A 16,873-nucleotide genomic window follows, 5' to 3' on the forward strand; every position below is an offset into this window, starting at 1 on the left:
AAAATTATTTCAAAAAAAGTATCATGCTAAGTTAAAGAGACAAAAATTAAAAGTATGATTCTAGTTATATGTATGATTCTATTTACATGACAAAATGTAAGCATCAGAGACCAGAGCAGTCACTGCCAGGGGCTGGGAGTGGGAAGAGGAGACTCACTGCAAAGAGGAATAAAGAAACTTTTTGAGTAATAAAAATAGTCTGTGTCTTGATTTTAGTGGTGGTTACATAACTGCATAAGTCTGTAAAAATTTATAGAGTTGCATATGTAAAAAAATGAATTCTACTATATGTAAATTATGCCTTAATAAACCAACAAACAAAAGACTGTCACAATAAGTGTTTAAGAGGAGGTAAAGCAAATTGAAACTCTCATTCACTGCTGTTGAGTATGAAAAATGACTTTGGAAAACAAATAAATAAAGTTAGACACTATAGCTCCACAATTCCACGCCTAGTATTATTCAAGAAAAATAAAAACCAATATCCACACAAGAAATTGTACATGAATTTCATAGCAGCTTTTTTCATAATAATGCAGAATTGGAAACAACAAAATGCTCATATATATATAATCCTAAGCAAATGGAATGACCGGTCGCTATGATATGCATTGACCACCAAGGGGCAGACACTCAACACAGGAGCTGCCCCTGGTGGTCAGTTCACTCCCATAACCAACATCCCCAGCCTAGATCCCTCCGACTGCTGGCAGGTTCCGATTGCCTGATCGGAGCTGACCCCTGGGCTGGGATGGGGAGCTGGGGGTGGGTGCTGTGGACTAGGCCCCATTCCCAGGGGGCCATGGGCCAGCTCCCTCCTTAGGCTGGCAGCCAACCTCCCATGCCCTGTCCCTCCCCCTGGCCAGCAGGTCCCAATCGGACCGTCCGCTGCAGTGGCAGCATGGCAGCAGGGTGGAGAGGGAAGGAAGGGAGGTTGGGGAACCGTGCGACAGCAGAGCTCTGAGGCATCAGTTCCTCCTGCACCTGGCCCGGGGACCATCGCCCCTCTCCAGCACGGCCCTGATCAGCCTGGCCCCAATCGGCCCTGGTCACCAGCAAGACCTAGGGACCCCACCTGTGCATGAATTTCATGCACTGGGCCTCTGGTAGCTTATAAAGAAATATAGCTTATTAATTTTAAAAAAAGAATTACATCCAAATAACATGGATGAATATCAAATTTTTATAATGAATGAAAGAAGCCAGGCATGAAGGGTATAAAAAAATAATTCTAGAATTTCATATAGCATTCTATATAATTTTACATATAAAATTTTATATTTTGTATCCAGATATAATTTCATGTACAATAAAATGAACCTATTTTACACGTAGAGTTTCATGAGGTTTAACAAATATACACATCTATGTAACTACCAAGAACATTTCTACTATCCCCCCCAAAATCCCCTTGTGCTTCTTTGTAGTCAGTCATGTTCCCTTGCCCACAGGCAACCAGATTAGTTGCATTTTCTAGAATTTTACATAAATTATAAAACTGGATGCTATCAATAGTTTATTCTTTTTTATTGATGAACGACATTTCTTTACATGGGTATATCATAATTTATGTAATCATTCACCTGTTTGTATCTATGAAGTAACCTACTGAAAACAAATCCTAGGGTATAAAAATGAAGAATGTAGAGAGGCAAAACAAGAGAAGCGGGGGATATTTGTAATACTGTCAAGAAGGAAGGAAGGGATGGAGGGAGGGAGGGAGGGAGGGAAGCACGGAGGAAGGGAGAGTGAGAGGGAGGGAGGGAGGGAGGAAGAGAGGGAGGGAGGGAGGGAAGGAAGGAAGGAAGGAAGGAAGGAAGGAAGGAAGGAAGGAAGGAAGGAAGGAAGGAAGGAAGGAAGGAAGGAAGGATTTATAATAACTTATAAGGCTTTTATAATTCTGGAGTAAGCGTTAACTAAAATAAGGTAATTATGTTACTTAATATTTGGTAAGCATATAATCAAAGACAGTAAGAAACTAATCTTAGAGAGGTCAAATAACTTGCCAAATGTCACAGCTAATAACCCAGATCTGTCCAATTCCCAACTTAACCACTATGCAGTCCTAAGCCCCAGTATAGGACTCTTGGAATTTGCAGTACAGGAGTTCCATTTTCCTGATGTTTATGTGGTTGAGACTATCAAGAGGGATATAATAGGCCAAGAGTTTCCTTTCTCTATTGCAAAGTGCTCAGCATTTAGAAGAGACTCCAAACAGCTCTCTGCTCAACTATTGGGAACTGATCTTAAGTCCTTGGATTGATGAGGGTCTTGCCTATATAACTAGTGACCAGGGCCAGTTTTTCTTTTCTACTGGGTTTTCTTAGCAAATGTTATAGTATAAATTATGAAAGGGGAATATCAGAAGCTATTCTAGGAAAGTGACCTGTCCTTTCACACTAATATCTCCAGATGGGCTACATGTCCAAGTTCAATTTCATTTCATGTATAAGATTCCCTTAGTCACGTCTTAGAATGTCATAACATCTCCATCTCCCTCTCTCTCTCTCTCTCTCTCTCTCTCTCTCTCTCTCTCTCTCTCTCTCTCAACATTCTCAACCAGGTATTTTGCCACTGAAATAAAGACGAAGAAACAAATGGTCCTGACTAATCAAGGAGAAGGTACTTTAAAAGATGAGATTCCCTATGTGATGTGTCTTAAATTGGGCCCTTTGCAACTCCCTGTGGAATAGGCTGCCTTCCTGGCTATGGCTGCCTCAGAGAATGCATCTTTCCTGACTGTACCTTTGCCTCCTCAACTTACTCACTCTGGCTTACCTCTGGCTGTAGTTCTTTCTTTTATTTGGTTTCTGTTCCATCTTTGCTGCAACCCTTGGGACTTGACACTTCAGAATGTCCTTCTGGTTCTCTACCTTTATTGATGCTGTCTGGTTCCCCTTTCACAGTGCATCCTCTCAATTGTTTACTCAGTCCTGGTTCCTAAGCTTGCCAACCTTCAGATCAGGGTTCTGGATGCCTTTTTGGGTCCTTGTTCCCCAGGGGCCTATGCTTGTAACTGGCTAATTTTCTTACAGGTAAGGGGATTTCTTTCTTGGAAAACTGATATATACCCCTATTCCCCTAAATCTAGCCCCTTGTTGGCACTCTCTGCTGCCCTCCAGCGGCTATCAGTAGTATGTACTCATTAGAAATTAGTTCCAAGGCCTGGCTCCGCTGCCCTCTCCTTGGCCTATGAGTGTCCTCTAATAGGACACTAGAAGTGTAGTTAATAGAGATGAGATTTGTTTAATCATAACCTATCCGGCTTTTATTAAGCCAACATTGCCACACCAATGATACCACTGGTACTCCCAGGGAAAGTCACTGGTGATGACTCTCCTGTCCTTTCTCCTGAAGATGTGATTGTCAGATTCCAGGTTTGTGGTATGCATATTCACGCCGTGTGTTGGAGATAAGGGAGGAACCTCCAGAGTCTCTGAGACTTGGCTTGTTGGAAGAAGCAGAGGGTAGCCTAACAACTAATCTCACAGATTACCTAGATCTCTTAGAATGTAGCATGAGAGAATTACCAATGCTAATGAGCTAAGGTAGAAACTGCCAGGTGGTTACTATGCTATGCTTATTAGTTTTTCACATAAGAGATAAAATTGAATGAAACTTTAGCTTTTGAACTGATAGATGTCACTATAAGGCTATCTAAAATGGGAGGGGCACCATGCTTACGATAAAAGCTATAGTTGTTCTATTGGAGCAAAGGGTAGGAGGGTTATCACGGATTACGCTCATACTTCTGGAAAAGGCCCCTCTAGCATCTACTGGAAAATCTGTTCTTACTCTGGGGGAACCTCTAAGTGGCAGAGCTCTGCCTCTGGGATAAAAGGAAGTGCTAAATAACTCTGATGACCAAGCTTTATATTGGATTAGATTTCCCATCTAACCCAACACTATGGAAATATAGGTTGACAGTAACCATATATATATATATATATATATATATATATATATATATAAAAAAGCCTAAGTGACCATTACGACCAGTTGATTGAATGACCATCAACCGGTCACTGTGACATGCATTGACCACCAGGGGGCAGACGCTCAATGCAGAAGCTGCCCCCTGGTGGTCAGTGTGCTCCCACAGCCCACCTCCTGCGGCTGGCCAACCTCCCGCAGTCCCTCCCCTTGGCCAGCAGGCCCTGCCCTGATCAAGATGGTCAGATCTGCTTGATCAGTGGCGAGGCCAAGGGACCCCACCCATGTACAAATTCGTGCACTGGGTCTCTAGTGGGTAATATTAGCCTGGGAGGCCCACAAGTCAAAGGCCAAATCCAATGTATTATTCATGGTAAAATATGTCAAAAGCTTGATGTTTTGTCTCCTGATAACCAAAAAGAGTCTACAGCCAAAACCGGTTTGGCTCAATGGATAGAACATCGGCTTGGGGACTGAAAGGTCCTGGGTTCAATTCCGATCAAGGGCATGTACCTTGGTTGCAGGCATATCCCCAGTAGGGGGTGTGCAAGAGGCAGCTGATCAGATGACTCTCTCTCATTGATGTTTCTAACTATCTCTCTCCCTTCCTCTCTGTATAAAATCAATAAAATATATTTTAAAAAATAAAAATAAAACCTCACCCAATATTAGAAACATTTAAAAAAAAAAAAAAAAAAGAGTCTACAACTGTTCCTAATTGAAGTTCCTTTATTAGTGCCGGTCTCCATATATCCATCATTAATACAGTTTAAGGACTCTGATAGGGCCCAAGTGCCTGTCACCATGAGTCAGCATTTCTAGACACACACACTGTCTAATGGGGAAGACCCTTAAAGTGGCTCAGGAGCTCTCTCTCTATCAAGCACAACTGAGCCAAGAACCAAGTGTCTGTTAACCACATTCCTGCTAAGTGGTTGTGCTTCCTATGAGGAAGAGCAAAGCCCCTCGAAAATACACACTGCAGGTGATCAGACCATCCACCCTCCCTTCGAAGACCTTAACTGTTCACAATTTTTTTAAAAATCAATGAAAAATCTACCCCTTATAAGATCACCATAGTCTCATGTGGTCAGCATCCACTACTAATACTTGTTCCCTTTCCTCTGGTTCCCAACATCCTGAAACAGCTCCATGGGACTTTAAGAAATTAGATCTATGTGTTGGTGAAATGATTTCCATAGTGAGAGGATAATGAGTAGAAAACAGCCTTCCCAACATGCTATGATGCTATTTGGCCCAGTAAATACCTGGGTCTTTTCCTAGCACTTAAATGACACCTAACATAATTTATATACCAAAGAGTTGTATTCTGCTTGGATATTATTTCATGAGATGTTGGTCTGGCAAAAAAAGATTCTGTGTTAAATTGGAAAAAAATCCCTGAGGCAGAATTTCTGAGCTTACCTCCTTCCTGGTTCAGAGGCTGGTATGAGGTGAGACAGAGTCTCAGCAGTTCAAGAACAGACTCTCTCCAACCAAGGACATTCAGTAATCCCAGAATGTGTTACTTATTACTTATTCCATCTGCAAATTTTCCATGATGGCTCTAGATACTAATGTCCCAAGCAAGGTAAGGAGATACATCTGGTTTGCAGAAGCAGCAGCAGCCCAGCAGCTAAAGACTTCATGCACCTGAGCCCACCCTGTGTATGCTGATCCAGCCTTGGCTTCTATGAGGTCAAAGGTATCATTTGGTGGAATCTATTTGCAAAAATGTCGCTATTTTTTAAAAATTTTATTTTCTTTTTTCTTTTTCTTTTTTTAATAGAACCAGACCCAAAGGTGTTAACTCTCCCCTACCAGGGATGAGGAATTATTTACTGGAATTATTTGCTGTCAGAACCTCCTTTGAGGTTAGAAGGACAACTCCGAAGGATATGGGTGTCTATCAAAACAACTTGGGCAAAACAATTCTGTCAATACAACTAGAAAACCCTGCTTTCAAAAACTAAAAAACTACCTTTTGAAGTATTTCAAGTTTACCATATTATTTATGCCAGGCTGCCAAACCATAGCTACAAGTTCTTTTCTGAAAGCCTGGGTATCAGTATACAGCAGGCTTATCCTCCTGGGGATCTTTCCAGAAAACTCCACAGCTGTCCCTAAAACTGGCCATTGCAGCATCAGTAGAAAAGTTCAAAATCTAGACACTCACACACTGTCTAATAGGGAAGACTCTTAAAGTGGCTCAGGAACTCTTGAGTCCCCTTGAAGCTCCAGGGCCACCTGAAGGAAGATTTTGAGGAGAGCAGAAGGTTAAAAAGGCCTGTTTTATAAGCATGGGCAATCTACACAAGAATGTAAGCTTCATGATGGCAGGTTCCATGTTTTCTCCATTGCACTATGCCCACTGTATCACTCTACCCACAGTAACAATGCTACGCATAGTGTTGAATGGATGAATGAATATTTTCTGATTAAGGAGATCTATAATTACATCCAAATGCTGTCTCTGCCTATGTGAAGACATAGACTATGGTCTGCAGGAACTTTCAGTAGCAAAAATACCTATGTGGGTGGTCTAATACATTACTTACTACATCTTCTAATCACCAAATGCCTTTGGGATATGATGAAATGACATCTACTCACATATACCCGCTATCCACATATGCTACCATATGGGTGATACAGATAATCTTTTCCAAGATAACATGTCTTATGACTTAAACCATTCCTTCCTCCCTCACCACCCATGTAAGTCACAGGAATAGCACCTTCCAACTCCATGAGTTATCAAACAGTTTGATTTCTGACTCCAGTACACATGACTACCAGTTTTACAGGCTATTCAAGATCATATACAATCTGAAAGTCAACAAAGTATTTCAACTGAACATTTGGAGAGTACTTCTGATGGTGTCACTGACCTATACACTTCACATGCCACTCTACTTTCCTCCACCAAGAATATACTTTCATGAAAACTTTCCCCAATTCTCTCTTTCCCCATACCTCTTGTCTTTACCATCATGACAGCAACTCAGTAAATACCTGGGAAAACTACAGACTCCCACCCCCACAAGTAAAATCCACGTTACAGCCCAGTAGACTAAGAGCCAGTATTAAGAAATACAGGTGGGAGATGGCTTTCTTCCAGTTAAATACAGCTTCATGGTTGTGATGAAGACTGATACCTGAGGCCTTTTGAGATGTGGGCCTGCCCTACCCTCATACTAGCCTCAAATTAGGAGCTGTTTAGACTGGCCAGGGTTAAATATTGACAAATAAATTCTACTGACTATCATTGTGATATGTAGTATATTGGACAAAATAAGGTGTTTTTTTTATATATATATATAAATGGATGCTCTACTGAAGCTAAAATATAAGTAATTATTAAACAAAGTTAAGATTTTGCCAAGGAGCCAATAGCAGACAAGTAAAGAAGGAATGTACCTCTTAGAGTGAATATTATTCATTAAGACTTAGGGGAGAGTAAAAGAGAAGGTAAGGCAATTTGATTAATAAACCAAAAAATTATTGAATAAGATGGGAAACTGGAGGGGCAGTTTGGAATACTTAGACTCTTAAGTTATTCCCAGGTTTCCATACCTGATGTTGACTAACCGAAGTACTGATTTCATATTAAATTTTGTTCAAAATCTCCAAATAAATACACAATTATTTCTCTTAGGTCCTATACTTGTTTCTAAGGCAGGTTAAGTGCCTGCAATGGAAATGCACTGTGTTTACTTACACGGAAGGTGTAGAAAGTGGGGAATAACTGGCCTAGAGGGAATGCAACCAGCTCAGTCTAAAAAAAGCTGTAGATATCTTGGGATGGCTTTGCTGCATGAGCGTGGTTGCCAACAATTTCCATTCAGGAGATTTCAGGCAATGTCACTACCCAGTTCATTCGGTTTTATAAAAACTCACGTATATCGGAACTAAATAACAGTTGGGACCAAGGAACAGAAAATGTGATATTACTAAAGAAAATAACCTTTTCTTGTTGGCCAGACATGTAAGGTAAACAGCCATAAATTAAATAAATATATAAATTATATAAACAGTTATCTGGGGGAGCTGAGAGTCCCTCACAATGAAGGTGAGTAACAGAGATGTGAAATGTTTCAGGGTGGCCTGCAAAAAAGCAGGAAAAGTATAGGACATAAAACAAAGCTGAACACTAAAAATAAGATTTAAGAAGAGAAATTCAGAAATGGTGGTTTAAAGAAATAAGCTTAGCTCTTAAAGGAGGAAAGATAGACTAGATCCTGGTTAAGTCAACACACCCACACACACACACAGTCACGGAGGAAAGGCCACTGGGTGCCCTGTGCACTTGAGTGCCCCTTTGTGGGTCTCTGGCAGATATTTCCAGAGGATCCAATTACCAAGTCTTCCTCCCTGCATGTAGGATAAGATCTGTAAACTCGGGCGTGATATTGCTGGTATTATAACTGAAAGCGGTGAAATGTGCTGGAAGACAATCTCAGGCTGGGGGACTGACACAAAATCAGAGGATGTTATCATACGGGCCTAACTCAAAAGGGAAAAGGGACTGGTGTGAAGAGAGAGAAAAAGAGGCCAGAGAAGCAGAGAAGACTTAACAGCAAGCTGGGGCTGTGGATGCCACGGTTCTCTGTTCCCAGCCAGCAGTCCAGGTGCAAAAGAGTAAAAGTACAAGTCATGAATTAGGCATGAAATGACCAGTAACATAATAAACAGTTATTTTAAATGTCTGCTACCCATTTTTGCACATTTTTTGGAGCAGGGACTTAAACTGGAAAATCTAACAATTGTTATAAAAACGACAAATGAACGTGTTCTGGCCCAGCAGTTCTGTTCCAAGAATTTATAAGCCTGGCACACTTACAGATAAAAAAAAAAGTGTGCATGCAAGGTTTCTCTTTGAAATGGCAAAGCATTGGAAACAGCCAGGTCAGGCAGTAGGGATCGCTTAAGAAAATCATGGGGAAAAACCACAGTGGATTATTATGCAGTGGTGAAAAAGAATGAAGCAGCCTGGCTTTCTGATACTGAAATCCTTCTAACCTACAGTGCTAAATGAAAAAAAAAAAAAAAAAGAGGAGTATGTATTTGCAATTACTTTTATATGTATAAATATTTCAAAATAACACAAAAAGTTAACAGCAGCAGTTACTCTTGGGAGAAAAATTTATTGACCATGCATGAGTCTTTCACCCATGTTATAGTTTTTGATCATGAACCAGGTGAATAATCTATCCCAATACTATAAAAATATTTACATTATAAATATGTTCTAAAATAATTAAGGTCATTGGAAATCTCACAGTCTAATAATCTATGTAAGTAAAAATCAGGTTTAAAATATTATACATACAGTAGGAACCTGATTTTGTATAAACTTATATAAAGGTAGAGAAATTGAAGAAAATATTTTTTCTCTTGTTTGAACTTTTCTGTATTTTCCAAACTTTCAGGAAGCATATTTTTATAATTAGATAAGCACTATGTAACCTATTTCAACAACATATGCATATCTTATTTGTATATTCAGTTAAAACTGGTGTTAACACGTGCACAAATACACACAATGTACACACACACTTTTAAACAAAACTTAAAACCAGCTATTTTCTATGCTTGAAATACCTTCTGCCTAACTTTCTTTCAGTTTAACTCTCTACCTTTTCCATGCAACATTTTATAAAACCTCTTCATTTTATAGCCTCTTTTGGTACCCTTAGATATAATCTTGCTCTTGACGTGCACTGCTTATTTTGCATCATTTATATGAAAGTCTTATATCCCAACTGAAGTGTTAAGTTGGGATCTGTTTCCCCATTCCTTCATTTGGGCTGGCCTTGTAACCAGCTCTAGCCAATAGAATAGATGGTTTGCTAGTTCCAAGTATAGGCCTCAAGGCACATTTCCTCTTGTCTCTTGGATACGTGCCAAGATGAATGTGAATAAGCCTGGGTCAGGCTGCGTCTGGGTGAGAGATCACACGAAGCAGAGAAGAGTGGGACTAGCCAAGGCATACTAGACCAGGCAGTCCCTGGCCAATCTAGCAAACTGACCCCAAGCCTGAGTGAGCTCAGCTGAACCTATTGCGAACTGCTAATCTGTAGAAACTCGAGCTAAATAAATGGTTCTTGTTTTAAACCAATCCATTTGGAGTTAAGTGTTACATAGCAAAAGCTGCAAATATAATTGAAATACCCATAATGACTTCATCCTTCCAATATAATACATATCAGAATGAATCTTATATTAGAATCTAGTATTTGCTGATCACCTCTTTGCTCCTGGAGAGCAGGGACTGTATCATATTCATTTGTGTATTCCCACAGCACCTATGTTGTGTTTTGTTCAAAGTAGTCACTCAGAATTTGATAAACTGAAATAGAAATCAACAATCAACTGAAGTTCAAATTCTGGTGTTCATCAGCATTACCTACGGAATGTTTAACAAGAAAAATATAATCATAGTACTGTTAAAGAATCAAGTATCTACTGAGAATCTACTATTGGTTTTTATATTAATTTCCAATTATTTTAGGCCAATAAGTATTAGTACTTGGAGTGTACATGCCCTTCCTTCAGATAGTTCATACAAAAACGAGTCCTTAAGTTGTCCTTCTCAAGATTCAGTATTTACCCAAATTTAGATTTTGATAGAAATATGCACTTGTATTTAGTATATGAATGTGAAGTTGTACTGCAATACTACATTTATGAACTTGGAAATATAGAAAGTATAAAGTGAGAAAGGAGATTTTGATGTTCACTGTCTAATTCACATTATTAATAGCAGGTTTTCTAAACCCAGAGATCTGACAAACGAGATATATATGGAAATGTACTAAAGCTTCGAAGTGCTATACAAAAGCAAAATATCATGAAAGCTTGTATATTCAAAATGTCATTTCAGTCTTTTCCTTAAGAAGTAGAAAAATCAGAAGACAAGACAGGTGAGAAAGGATGAATAGTTTTGCTATCCATGTCTAATGTGCTTCCTAATGAAATTCTATAGCTTTTAAATGACACTCTGCTATTATAATCTACAACGAGATGATTTCTTCGCATATTCTAGGTTTTAAATATTTTAAAAATTATCACCCACTTGAGAGAACATGAAAACATGCTCAGAATGAACACACTCATGAACAGAGAGATAAGTACACTTACGGACAGAACTAGTAAAAGAACATCCTGCTTCACTGAACTGGGAACATGCCCTCCTCCTGCATGGGCATGCTCCCTATGACTTACCCTAACTCTAACTTCTTCCTTTTAACATCTGCCATTCCTGTTTATTGTTATATTTGACTTATAAAGGGCATGCTTTTCAGTTAATAAGATGGCTACGGAATCAGAAGGTTTAGATAGGCTAAATAAATAAAAATAATCAAAATCTGTGTTGTTAATATGTTTAAAAGAAAAACATAGAAGATAGAAGATCAATAAATCAGAATAAAAATCCCATCCCCCAAATTGGGGTTATTAATGCTATTAATAAAAACACAAAGAGTCAAAGGGTCTAAGTTAAGTGAGACGGATTTTAGCCAACATAAGAAATATCTTTCTCATAATCAAACTGTCATAAGATGGGCCTTGCTGCTTTGGGGCAGTTGAGCTCTCTTCAAGGAGGAAATCAAGCACAGCTGGGGTGCTGTCCAGCCAAAGGTTATACTATATGATTTTTAAGATTAGTTCCCAGCCAAAGAAATTCCTTAACTCTATTTTAGGATTCCGAAGAGCACATGCAAAGGACATAGATTCAGACATTAATCATGCCTCATTTGAAGTCTAAATACCTCCTTTGGAAATGTACTCCCAAGCTTTTTATTTATAGTTTGATCTCCACGGTTCAAAATAAGAAGTCTCCTTTTTAAAAATGCTCACTTTCAGTAAGTTATGAAAATGACTAAAATAACTGTAAAGAAGATCGATATTTTCAGCATCAGGCGTGGAAGGATAATTTTTCTCACAATAATTCAACCTACCTGAGACCTCCTGATAATGAGCTGCAGCCTGAGAGCTAGGAAAGGTTTCCAAATGACCTGTTAAAAAATCTAAGCTGCTCTAACAGGGACAGACATTAATAGAAATTAGGTGATCAATACAATAGGAAGACATACTCTCTCTTTACTAGTAAAATTTTGAGGTTTAGGGTTCTATTGCTAAAACATCATAAAAGGGTGTGGAGAACATAAATGTAACAGGAAACAGGAACTTCAGCATCCACAGTGCTCACTGAGAGCTCACAGGTGCCTGCACACTGCCCCCCGGCTCAGAGTCACCTTGTTTCGGCTGTGCTCTAACTCATTCCCTTCGTTAGCATTTTCTGTGAACACTGGTTGCTTTCCATAGGGACCAAAACCACAAACTAGAGAGAATGACCACACTTCCTTCTCAGGAATAGTGAGAAGGGAAACATTTCTTCCTTGGATGCGATTCTCCAATGAAATTCAATTTCTGCTTTCCAAGAAAAGCCAATTGGCTCCGAAGTTTCTGAGAAGAAACAAGAGGAAAAGTCCAACAGATCCACACCACAGAACCTAAAGCAAAATCCCAGTCTTTCAGCCTCACATCAGCCAACGGGTTAAAGCCTGAATGTCTCAGCTGAGTTGCTGAATCCACAGGTGGAAGGTCTTAACGTAGAAAGAGATACTGAGCTCCACTTGTGACCATGCTGAGAGAGCCTTTATGTGTAAGCGAACCCCCGCCTCGGCCCTCAAATATTAAGTTGACACACGTTTCTGGGACACGGCCTGAATCCTCAAACTTTGGCGGATCTATAGAGACACAATTTTCTGTTTTCTGCTTAACAGGGCTTTCCAGAATTGTCATCAGATGACAGATTACACCACCCATCACTAGGATTCGGGGGTAGCTCCAGCCATCCATTATGGGGCAAAAGCTGTTCCAGCATGAATCAAGTCACAGTGGTAAGGAGACTACCGATACAGCTTTAAGAAATACCCTGGGCATCTAAAAGTTTTCAGAATGCAAACTATGTCAGCTCTGAAAACAAGAGGCACTGCATCATTATGGCAGGAGAAACAAAGCCAGCCCCCTTCTTAAAACAGACCAAAAAAAAGATTGTTTTAATAGGAGAGAAGCATCAGTCATTGATTCTTACTTCATTCACACTTTCTATCCAACCCCATCCATCTTCAGAGTGAAGAGATGACAGAGCCCAGTTCACTTTCTCCCTCTTTAGGCCCCCGCCATCCTGCTTCTCTGTACCCAAACCACCAAGGCCTACCCACCATTCCAACCTGCAGGCCACAGCTCTACAGAGCAAGTCTTTCTCTCTGATGGGCTTGCAAAGCTCTGGTATGCATAGGGACAGGTTTTTATCGTGTTACTTTAATGGGGCTGCCTGTCAGGTTAGCGTGCGTGGACAGGGCCTTTGCTAATCATCTTCTAAAATGACCGTTTAGTCACTCATGGCTGACCGCATTCCACAAAGGAGAGGACGGGAAGACTTAAGGCAACAGAAAAAAGTCAACAAGCCTAACCAACAGTCCAGAATGTAAAATATTTCATTTTCCTTAAATGCTGCTGCCCTCATTATCTGCAAACAAAAGTTCTCTAGGCAGGCAGTCTCTGCATCAGTGCACCTGCTTAGCATTGGTTTGCTGAGTTATCTTTCTGCTGTGTCTGCAGAAGCCAACTATAACACAATGGGTCGCATCACTTGAGGGTCACTTGAGTCCCTCTACTCTTTGGGTCCCTCCTCCCACCTCCTGCCTTCCCTTCTACCCACAAAACCTTTAACGCCACCATAGCTAAGGATCCCAGATAGCTAAATAAAAGAGGTGGCCTCAAACAGAGAAAAACCCTTAGGTCTCCAGTGTGAATCGCCAATGCCAATCCCCCCGTCCCTCCCCTTTTTCCTTAAGACCTGATGGTCTTCAGTCACACATCTTAAAAGAAAAACAAAAAACAAAAACACAAAGACTTACTTGTCTCAAGTCGATGAAGGCCAACTGCAGCGTGTCCTCCTGGAACCCAGGCACCGGGCCGGATCTGGCAAACTCTGTGGGAAAGAAAAGAGGATAAAAAGCGCCTTTAACTAACCATGGACAGGGAGATTGGCAGACGGATGACAGGGAAGACAAGAGAGGCTGGGGGAGAGGAGGACCAAGCTTCTAAGGAGTCATGTCTCTCTCCCTTCAGCTTCTTTGTTTGCCCTTCAAAATTCGTGTCATCAAAACACCATTAATTCCAGCATCCTGACAGCAAGGAAACTGTACTAATTCGACCTGAAATTTATTCCCATGAGCTGCGCTGGGCTTCAGAGTATTTGTTTTGTGAATGGACAAACAACTTGCAAAGGAGGAGGGAGTGGGGGAGAGAAAAAAGTTTTTCCTCTCAACACAATAAAATCTTCAGCTGTGAAACTCTTTTCAGTTCCGAAAGCTATTTATATTTTAGATCGCTAAAGGAATTTTCCAATTTCACGCCTGTCACCTCATTCCCCAAGCATTTATCAAAAAAATATTCCCTGCCACATCATTAATTATTCCCTTACTGATTATTTGCATTATCTCATGAGTGCACTACTGCCAACACACCAGGCACACACGCACACACCAGCAGCAGAGGCGCCCAATGCAGTGTTTGGCTCTTGAGCAAAAGCGTATTTGCAGATATAGAAAAGCCCATCAAAATAAATCTTTCTACAGAAACTTGGGGAACATTTGCACATGTCCTTCTTTCTAATATAGTTTTTCTTCTTAACTTCTACTTCTTATTCCACTTTCGAACCTTCTTTTTCTCTTTTCTTTACTCCAATTTAGTCTTAGGTCAAAAGAACAGACCATGTGAATGCAATTTGCAATTTACAGTAGTGCCTTGGGTACATGCTCAGTTTATGACTCTGGCTTCTATATCGTTAACAAGAAGATAACTACACAGGGCTACAGGGACAGATACTAGTAACAGTTAAGAATGTCAAATTTTATTGTCCCTAGGGCTGCTTATTATGAAATCAAAAGGTCTTGTATAAGCCCCCTACACAGGAATGTGTGTATGTGTGTGTGTATGTGTGTGTGTGTATGTGTGTGTGTGTGTGCACAGAAAATTTAAAAGGTGGACAGTTATTATGTCTTGAATTCTCTCTGTGAAGCCAAAGTGTGATGGACATTTAACATCAATCTACTACTCAAAAATAACCTCAAAAATAACTTGAGAATCTGCTTAGAGCAGATATGAAAAGGAATGCTTTCAATTATATTTTCCTCCAGGAATGAATTTAAGAAATTATTGAGAGTTGATATCATACTTTCCTTTTGGAATTAAATAAAATCCATCAGGATATTTGCATATTTGTCTGGAAAATCACTTTAAACAACTAGTAGCTGGATAGATTCAAATGGCAGTGTGTGAACAATGATAGAAATATATGTCCATTAAAAGTATTTTCCACTACAGGTTTCTAAGACATAATAGATTTTCACAAAACCTTGGCCTAACTTTAAAAAATAATGCTACCCAGTCAAGTTGCAGGGATTATGAAAATAGTGTGTGCCATGAAGTTTTAAACAACTTATTAAAGTGATTAAAATATAGCACAAATGTACATAAAAGATTCTTACTTTAGACATTTCAAATAAAAATTATTCATAAATTAAGAAGACAAACTATATACCACAATTCACATAACTGTTTCTATTTGCTATGAAAAAAAAAGTTAAAATGTCATTTATAAATTAATTCTATCATATGATAACCCAAGTGATTAAAGCTTTGAAAGAGTAAAATTCTAAAACTGTACAATACTTGTTGAGGGCCCGGTTAATAGAAAGCTTGACATAATCCATCCTTCATATCTCACAATAGCCATTATCTGTGATAACCTTGTATAAAGCAAAGCAGCTGTTGAAGTCACACGTACAACGTTCCCATTATATGCTCCCGTAGAAAGCAGTTCTTTGAATTATGGCCACAGCCCCTCTCTTTGACAGCTTTGATTGTCAGATGGTCAGCTTCAATAGGCCTCCCACGCAATGTGGTTTCACCCAAGGCTGGTAGATTTCTACTACTGCGACTGCATGACTTACGGCTGAGCTGCATCATTTGAAGTAGGAACCCTACTCGAGTCAAAATGCATGTTCTAGCAAGATGTTCTACTGCCTACACTTGAGCAGCTCAGGAGAGTCACCCTGCGATGCATGGTTTGAGAGCTGGCTAAACATTCTTGAATCTCCTTATTGGGCATGCTCCCTGGGGCTCACAGGTTAACCTGATGAAACCCTCAGGATTCTGGATGTGATACATACTTAGTTCTCAGAGTCTCACTTTATAGACCTCATCTTTATGACATACTGAATCTTCCAGATTCCCAGAGGACATGGTGGCCTTTTAGATTTGACTTTCCTTTTATAAATCAGGAAGTTAAAGAATGACAACTGCATCAAGATATGACAAAGCAAATATTAATTTTCATGTAGAGCTTATGGAAATGTCTAATTACAATATAGTCAACTTAATATTTGTATTTTTTTCTCATTGTCTTATGTGTGTGATTGTTGTCATCCCATGTCAATAGTAAACTCCTTAAGGATAAAGAACATATACAGAATCTAACAAGTATTCAAAACAGTAAATGTGTATCAAATACTTATATATTAAATAAATAAGTTACAAAAATAGCAAGATTCAGTAATCACACAAACTCTTCACTGCCAATAACAATCTTTTGATCACAACATGTAAGGTGTTATAACATGAATATCGAAGTTCCCTAAAATTAGGTGCACAATGATTTAGGGGATAGGCTCTGGGGTCATAAAAATCAGAGTTTGAGCCCAAGTTTCCCTAGCTCTATGGCCATGGGAAAATTAATCTCCTTACACTTCAATGTCTTTATCACCAAAATGAGAATAACAGCGCATTCCTTATAGTGCTGCTTTGCGGATTGCATGAAATAACACATGTAAAGCAGTTGGCAGAGTGCCTGGCATATCATAAT

General features: G+C 39.5%; 1 protein-coding gene across 8 annotated transcripts in view; it reads right to left on the reverse strand.

The window, feature by feature from the left end:
• EXOC6B (exocyst complex component 6B) overlaps nt 1-16,873 on the reverse strand; it is a 470,364-nt gene that overhangs the window by 102,404 nt on the left and 351,087 nt on the right. For all 8 annotated transcript variants that reach the window (XM_084901284.1, XM_084901290.1, XM_084901283.1 and 5 more), the window contains one exon: nt 13,863-13,936. In XM_084901284.1, the coding sequence (XP_084757410.1) occupies nt 13,863-13,936 (74 nt within the window). The remainder of the gene's footprint in view (nt 1-13,862; nt 13,937-16,873) is intronic.

The sequence above is a fragment of the Pipistrellus hanaki genome (assembly GCF_964339955.1).
Source record: "Pipistrellus hanaki genome assembly, chromosome: 12".
NCBI lineage: Eukaryota > Metazoa > Chordata > Mammalia > Chiroptera > Vespertilionidae > Pipistrellus > Pipistrellus hanaki.